This window comes from Cucurbita maxima, unplaced genomic scaffold (genome assembly GCF_002738345.1).
Source record: "Cucurbita maxima cultivar Rimu unplaced genomic scaffold, Cmax_1.0 Cma_Scf00001, whole genome shotgun sequence".
NCBI lineage: Eukaryota > Viridiplantae > Streptophyta > Magnoliopsida > Cucurbitales > Cucurbitaceae > Cucurbita > Cucurbita maxima.
In genome coordinates, this window is record NW_019272017.1 from 748,563 (window position 1) to 757,119 (window position 8,557).

Below are 8,557 nucleotides of genomic sequence, written 5' to 3' on the forward strand. Positions count from 1 at the left end.
AAAAAAAAAAAAAAAAAAAAAAAAAAAAAAAAAAAAAAAAAAACTTGGATGAGGCACTTTTTAAAATTTAAAAGTTTCTATAATTTAACTTAATATTTTAAAATTTGAGAGAAAAATTTAATTAGTTGGGATGGTATGAATATAATCTTTAATTCATAAAAAGTTTTATAAACGTCTATTTTAGTGTATTTAGTTATTTGTCCTATCATGTTAGCTTTTTTCTATATTGAAAATGTTATTCCCACGAGCGAATCTATCAAAGCTCACGATCCATCTACCCATCATATTCTTTTAGTTTATTAAAGATAAGATTGATCTAATTTGTTTATCTTTTTCAAAAGATCATTTCTTTTTGAATTATTTTTCTTTTGTTCCTTTGAAAGTTCTCCTCATTGTAAAGTTGTCTATCTTATTTAGTTAAACGCCCACGTGAAAATTCTCTCATTATAAGGTTACGTGTTTTATTTGGTTAGACAAGTATGTTTGAACTCATATCATGACTCAACTTGAAAGTTGTTTAAACTTATGAGTTCTAGTCGATTAATCTTATATTAATATTTTAAAGATGAGAATAATTAAATATTGGTTTTTTATACTTAATTCAGTACCATTGTTAATTATATATCATAACTTCACAATGTTCAAAATCGAGCTTAACTTGAGAGATGAAGATGTATATCTTCTTTCTTCTAAATTCGCTTCTTTCGTCTCTCAATCATGAAGACCTTGAAATTAAGAGAAAAGAAAGGACCATATTGCAATATTTGAAAAATATGTCACGTCATTTTAATTTTTAATATCTTAACCTAAATAACAAATTTCTTTTTCTAAATCATCTCACAATTGAATTCCATCTACATAGCTACTTTCCTAAATTTTCGGTAGCCGAGAAAAATTCAATATTGATATAATCCATTACCAAATTGGGTTGTAGGGGTAGCTTTTAGGTTTGTGACTAACGCGTCCATAAAATTTTTAATAAACTAAACTTTAAGTTCAATAGGTTGATATATTAAACCCTAAACCCTAAACTCTATATTTAATATGTTCTTGATATATTAAAAAAAAAACAATTTATTAGATATAAGACTGAATATTATGTCTAAGATTATAAACTTTTATGATTTCGTCTAAAATTATTAATATATTAAACACAAATTGAAAATTAAAAGACCTAATAGATACCGATAACAAAATTGAATATGACTTTCGTCTAAAATTATTAATATATTAAACACAAAATTGAAAATTAAAAGCCCTAATAGATACGGATAACAAAATTGAATATGACATCCCAAATATTGATAACTAACTAACTTGAATACGAAGGTGAAGCATATACAAAAACAATATATTTTCGACTTGGGGACGATAGAAAAGAAAATGAAACCTACCACTCATTGGGATATGATATTTTTTAGAAACCCAAAAACTATTGGTGGCCAATTTGAGCCATCAAATCATACCAGAAGATAAGTATCAAATAAGTTCAGTCCAAGCCTAAAAGGAGTGGCTTAGACTGTATAAATTAGCCTAATGAAATGGTTAAAAAGAAAAAGAAAGAAAACTTGAAGGCCATAAATCTAGCAGAAACCTAAGGCCATGGCAAAGAACGCAAAGATAGAGATTATGTAATGGAAGGTAACAATCAACCCATGCTCACTTGTATGTTAAATAATAATGATGCCCCAAACCCACCCACAAGTAAAGCCTAACATGAACGATATTTTCATATCATTATAAGGAAGGCAAGATCAATCTTTAAACTCTAAACTATACGGCTCGAACATGTATGAATAAACCGAAACGAAAACTAGCTTTAACTCATGCTTAATTATCCGTTAGCATGCTAACTTTATAAACCCTATAATAAACCCTCACAAGTAAATCCCCTAACATGTACCTTCACTTTTTTCGGTCTTTACCACGAGTTTTCGCAGAACATAAAGGTTAACTCCCACAAAATGCTTTACATTGTGGTATCTCCGCGCGCTATGGTCTTCCTTTCTTTGTGCTGCAAGAGGGGCATTTATACTGCTTGATATTGTCTGCCTTGGCTGGTGTTATCCGCACACATTTTCCATGGAACCACCTTTCACAGATGTCGCATCCAATCCAAAACTCATCTGCGTTGTAGTTCCCCCCACAGCTTCCACACAGAGTATCACCATGCTCATCCTCATCCTCTCCATAACTCTCATCGATTATCTTTGGATTGCTGATTCTAATTGACCCATCTAGTGACCTCTGCAATTATAAAATTGGTTGTTGTCCTAAAGTTCTCAGACAAGGGAAAAGGCATACAATAAAATAAAAATTGCAGCTTCGGAAAACTAGACCATTTCACCTTTGAGCTGTTTCTGGATTTACTTCCACTATCCATACTGGGTTTGTCTTTAACAGCTTTCCTTCCAGACGCAACTTCAAATAGAGTGGGTAGATCATTAATCATACTAAATAGTCGCTTCCTGTGGAAAGACAAGAGCACATGTTGTTTACTGTTAGATCAACCCAATTGTTGTTCTGTTTTAATCACATGGATGATAAAAGAAAGTAACAATGAAGTTCGACCATGATCTCAAGTGCTAAAACGTCACATGGACTTAGGATGATTTTAAATTGCCTAAAAATATGCAAGAAGAGGCTCTACACCAATTTACAGAAAAATCTCTTGTTAATTCAATGAAACAATTTTTTACCCACAAAAATAAAAAGCACCAAAGAATGGAACTATTTTGTTAAACTTAAAGAAGCTGGTAAAATGACAGCAGTGAGAGAGCACATTCAATCAGAGCATGATTTCAAATGCCTCGGTTGACCTCCTACTATAATACTTAAGTTTAGAGCAGGGCAAACAAAAGATGTGGTGGAAACTCGAGAAATATCTATGCTCTTAAATGAGCTTGAGCTAAAAGAAAAATGAAGCTTCTCTCATACACACAAAGCGAGAGTTGAAACTGAGAGAATTCTTGCATGAAATACCAAATTCAAATACATAGAAGAAAGGAAAATCACAAACTATCAAACCTTCAAGAGATCTACTTCTCTCCCAAAACACTCAACTACTTCCTTACCTTCCTCACTTCTCTTTTACTCCTATCCAACTCCCGACAGTACACTACAGAATGGTTGACCCATGCCTCATAGAACTCCTACTGACGGCACTTACTCAACAGCCCACGTACACGAACATAATAAAGCACAAATGCAGCTCTAGGCATATTACAACATTCTTTCCTTAGAAAGGACTTGGATACAAAATTCATCTGGTTTCATAAGGAAAATATTTTTGAAACACAAATGATTCCATACTAAAACATATTTATTGTCCTCTCGTCTTGGATTGTTTTAGTAATTCATTTAACTAGAGAAATGCCTCCACCTTTCTCTATTTCATTATTCAATGAAACATTTTATGTAAGGCGAGTTTTCCTATGGACTCTTATTCAGGGAAAGCTAAAATATTTGTGATAAGCTCCAAAACAGGTTTGTGAATTTCTTGATTTCTTCCTACTACTGCGTTTCCGGTCAAAAGCTAATCTGGAAAATCCCCACCATTTGTTATTTCATTGTGGGTTCGCCAACAAAAGTAGGGGCAAGCTTCTAGATACTTTCAGTTTTAGTTAATGTTTCACCTTTGACTACAAGATGTGGTACTCCCTCGAGGGCAGTTCTCCTTTCAAGGGGAAAGCCTCAGTTCTGTGAAATCAATTCGGAATCAGCATGGAGGGTTCGGTTCAAGAGGAACCAAAAAAATTTCAAGGGTTTGGAGACGAACTACATGGGCTTTTGGGTCTTAAGAGACTGTCTTTGCTTCTACTAGGTGCACTCTCCAATGACTTTTGTAATTAAAACCTTGTGAGTATCATTGCCAACTAGGGCTCTTTTTTGCACCAGTGTATGTAGGTATTAGTTTATTCCTTTTTTTTGTAATGATCTCTTTGATCTATATTTTATCATTTCCTATATAAAAATAATAATAAAAAAAACTATTACAATAATCACAATAAGTATGGAAGTCTTACAATAACCCATGACCAGTAGGCTTTGGCCTCTTGAATATTTTATTTATTCATGAAATTTATTTTCCAACAGGCAAACAAAGAAGTTCTGAAGTATTCAGCCTTAGTTTGTGAACTGGAGACCCCGTTTTTCACATTGCTTTCATCCTTCCGTTCTTACTGTTATCCATTTTAATCCCAACTCAATTGGGCATTAGATCTTTCTTTTCCTCTTACCTACTTCAAAACCCATCACAGATTCACAATGACTTTCCCCTGCCCCCTGCTAAATGTATTATAACTCTATGAAGTCTATGAATTTGGTGCAGGAAAACATCACAACTTATATCCATTCCTCGCTTCCAACCGCCTTACCTCAATCCCAAGTCGTTAGGACCAGCTAATCAGCTAATATGCACATCCAAATGCAATGTTGATCACCAGAATCCTAGCTTCAAAGAGAGTGGATCTAAAATAAGAATGATCACTACATTAACTTCCTTTCTCTTTTCTTTTCCAAACAATCACGGGTGACTTTGGCCAAGTGAGCTTTCGTAATTCAACCATAACATTCTAGCAAATGGAGCAGGGGAAATATTGTACTGATACCCTTTCATAAGCAACCAATAGAACTCATGAAAACCAGAAGATGATATAAAAATTAAGTAAAATTGCTCCAGAAATAAGAAAGGAATATGACAGGTTACCAAGCACCTTGAGAGGTTTGGCCTGTCCACAAAACTAAATCCTAAATTGCATACCCTACACCTCCTCCACCTACTGTCTACATCTGGAAACACTAATCCACCACCTAATCTCACTACAAATGTACAAGTCAACTGGACGGCTTCAAAGTTTGTTTGTAGCCCTCGAAAAGATATTTTGAAGACCAGCCAATCTTTTAAAACGAATAATTGTCTTATGCATGGTGATGGGGAGGATTATATTGGGTTACATCACTGCCTCTTGGAACTTCCTTCCCTTCTATTTATGTTGTTGCTAATTCCAAGTTCATGTCTATTCATACGTGTTGGTATGATGATAGTAAGACTTCAAATGTTCATTTGAGAAGTGGCCTGGCTAGGCAGACAAATGGAGGAATGCCAGCCAACTGGGGTGTGTTCCAAGACATCCTCACAAGCCAAGCCAAGCCAAGGATAAAAATTTTTGGACCCCTAACAATACTGAGGAGACTCTTTTTGAAGTTAGCCAATGACAAACTCTCTCGAGAAATCCACTTTCAAGACAAGAATCTTAGCAAGCTCATTTGAAAAGGCACTAGCCCCAAGAAAGCCAAATTCTTGATTTGTTCCCCAACTCAGAGTGGCCACAACACTTCGTACAAGGTTCAAAGGAGTAATCCTCATATAATTATTTCCCCCTCCAGTCTGCCAAATGTGCAGCAGCAACAGAGATGAGTCACAAAACCTTTTTTCTTTTTTTACTTTTTTCTTTTTTTTGCTTCAGTTCTTTCGCCAGAATGGTTAGGAATTTTATCTGCAGTCTTTTTTTACTAAATTTGGGGCCCTGCCAAAAGGATAGATGACAGCATCACTGTCTTTTTAAGAGGTTAACTGTCAATGCTAAGGTGCGTTGGTCTAATGCTATTAAGTGTATTCTTTGGCTTCTATGGAAGAAAAAAAAAAAAAATTACAAATTTTGCTCCTGTAAGTTGATTGTTTAATTAAATTCCTTCTACGGAAAAAAAGGAATTTCAAAAATTTCTCCTATAAGTTCGACTATTTTATTAACTTCAAAGACCTTGGCTTCTACTGAGGAAAAGGAATTCCAAAATTTTCTCCTATAAATTCAATTCTTTAGTTAACTTCAAGGCTGTGTCCAGTATAACATATATATGTATATAAGTTATGTTTGATGTTAGTATAAAGCACAACTTAAAATAGAGTAATTTATTTCAAAATTTACATAATCAACACCTCAAACACTACAAACAATTTACACATCAAAACAGCTTTCCAATGCACCGGATATTCCTGCTTACTTTCAAACTTCACTTCTATCACTCACTATCCTGACTAAAGGTGATAGTTGTCAACACCTTCAGGAGATGATTTCTACATAAATGGAACGCAAAAGAGATACCCAACTGAGGAAGAAGCACAAGTGAAAATTCCTCAATCTGACGAAAGACTTTGGGCTGGTTTAATTTTCAGAGTAATGGGGAGTTCACATGGTCAAGCATGTGTAAGAATCTTCTCCTGGATAGATTACTAGAATCAGAGGCGTGGGTATGTATGTTTTATTTTTTTTTTAGCAAAAATTTCAAAAACAGAGTGAAAGGATATACAACTGAGCAACAAAAACGCCGTCAACAACAACAACCCAAGCCAAGAGAAATCAAAAACTATATGAAAGAGCCCCAACTGTTAAGAGATAAAGATGCATAATAAAACTCTTTTGTCAAATGCTCCGAAAGAGAGGCATTGACCCAGGTTATAGACCAACCTTCCCCAAGACATCTCCAAATACTGCAAATTGGGTACAATGGGTGAACAACAAAGCATCTCCAAATTGAAGCCATTAATCAAACCAAGGAACCATGTAAAATGAGTCTACCTAAGTAAGGCACCAATTAGTCAATAGGGAGGGGGAGAGTGGACTGGCCTGTCTTTAGGCCCTTGGTAGAATTTTGTCTATGGGTTTGTTGTTGATGACAAAAAAATAGTTTGATACTACTGATACATTCCCCAATCATTTTCTCCAACAATGTCCAAAGCTCTTTGCAAATGGAATAGCACCTAGGACATCTCGATCTACCATGTTCCACGTCAACTTTTTAAAGATAAGGCTTGATTGCAACACCCCTTTCTCTTCTTTCCAGCCCATTCAATAATAAACTCATTGGAAATGAGAGAGTCATCCAGCCAAAAAATAGTTAGCCACAAGTGAATTCATGAGCCCTAAAATAACTAGCCACAGTGTGACTTCACGAGCCCAAAAACAAATAGCCACAAGCCTAGTAAAACTCTTAGTAAGGAAGCTACAAGTGTGAATTTTTATATGACGAGACCAAAAGTCATCTCATCCACAAAAAATGATTCTTACCAATCATAAGAAAATGAAAACGAAAATAGAAGAGGCATTTATCTCAAAGAGCATTTTAAAGACTGCAATGATGCAGTCAACATGGACACCGAGACCCTATCAGATACATATTTAAATGGTAGTTGTTTCTTCACTTACAAAAGAAAAATTCTGCTATGGATTTTGGAGGCGGAGATGCATATACACACAGAGAGAAAGAGCCAGAACAGGTTGAGGAAGTCAAGCAAATTGGAAGGAAAGATCGCAGGTTTGTAACAGTTAACTCAGGTAATTCTATTTCTAACTTGGCGTCTTAAAATGCATAATGCAACCCTGTGTAGAAGAATTTTCTTCACAATGATGAGAAGAATATGATCTTTCCAACTTCCAACTGACTGTATACCATAACAGGATGAGAGATCAAGCCCAAGTAAAATGGACCTTAGTCATCAAACAAATTAGGATATCATATACACACCTAAAAAGCTGCATATAATTGGAATGCACGAGTGGTATACGCATTGTACCAGTGCAGGAGGATGTGAAACAAAGATCATTGAGGCAGCAGTTGAAAAAACGTCCTCATGCTTCATCATGAAATTAAGATTCACCAGATTCTCATGCTCCTAAAGGTATATAACTTACCGCTCATTGCAGTTGAGTCGAGCACCGAGGTAAAACGCCACAGAAAGCAACCAACAATCACTGTGCACAGCCACCAAGGAAAGCCAATCTCTGCGCTTCATCCCATCTCTAGCAAAATTGATCCCCAACGCAGGCTCAGGGAGCTCGGATGGAACCTCCTCGGCAGGCAAAGTCACCTCCCAAGACTCATTCGGGTGTCCGTACAAACACAAATTCTCCTTCTCTGGAAAAAGAAGATTAGGAACTCAACATCAAAACCAACCCTAAAATTAGGTCAAAAGCCAAACAAAACCGCAAGTTTCTCCCGCCAATTCGACGCTCGCGAAGAACATGGCAGAACAAAATAAAATAAAACACAAACATATTTCCACAAAGCAAACTAAAACCCTAAGCGCAAAACTTCATAACAACGCAATCATCCCACCTTTCTCAAACCAATCAAACAAAAAACTAAGAAACTCGAAAGAACAAACACTCACCAGGATCGCAAAGCGAGTAGAAATCATCGACATCTGCAAGACAAGAACCAAACGGCAGATCAGACTCAAAACCCAATTCCTCGAACACATTCCCAAAAAAAAAACCATAAAAACATCACGGTGAGAAGTACGAGAGAGAAATCACCATAAGTAAGGGCTCGCACGAGGCCAGTACGTCGAGCGCTGTAATCCTTGAAGATGTCTTCGACGGTGCGAGGGCTGAAAGAGATTGAAGCCATAGATTGATTTGAGAGAATTGGAGGGAAATTTGCAGAAGTGGAATAGATCGGAGTGATCACTGCCCAGTAAACTTGGAACCTCAAAAAAAAAAAAAAAAAAAAAAAAAAAAAAAAAAAAAAAAAAAAAAAAAAAAAAAAAAAAAAAAAA

General features: G+C 35.6%; 1 protein-coding gene across 1 annotated transcript; it reads right to left on the minus strand.

Moving 5' to 3' along the window:
* Positions 1-1,705: 1,705 nt before the first annotated feature.
* On the minus strand, positions 1,706-8,509 carry LOC111491655 (PHD finger protein ALFIN-LIKE 2-like). Its single transcript, XM_023140663.1, has 5 exons — positions 8,316-8,509; positions 8,171-8,203; positions 7,692-7,914; positions 2,348-2,468; positions 1,706-2,247 (listed from the first exon to the last, which is right to left on the minus strand). Exons 1-5 carry the CDS (start codon positions 8,407-8,409, stop codon positions 1,993-1,995), a joined length of 726 nt encoding a protein of 241 aa, XP_022996431.1. The 5' UTR covers positions 8,410-8,509; the 3' UTR covers positions 1,706-1,992.
* Between the last annotated feature and the right edge of the window lie 48 nt (positions 8,510-8,557).

Bases quoted from the DNA above. Each gene is read 5' to 3' on its own strand.
- LOC111491655 (XM_023140663.1), bottom strand. From the start codon at position 8,409: ATGGCTTCAATCTCTTTCAGCCCTCGCACCGTCGAAGACATCTTCAAG. The intron at 8,204-8,315 runs GTGATTTCTCTC...CTTGTCTTGCAG, and splicing joins CGTGCGAGCCCTTACTTATG to ATGTCGATGATTTCTACTCG. The intron at 7,915-8,170 runs GTGAGTGTTTGT...TTCTTTTTCCAG, and splicing joins CTACTCGCTTTGCGATCCTG to AGAAGGAGAATTTGTGTTTG.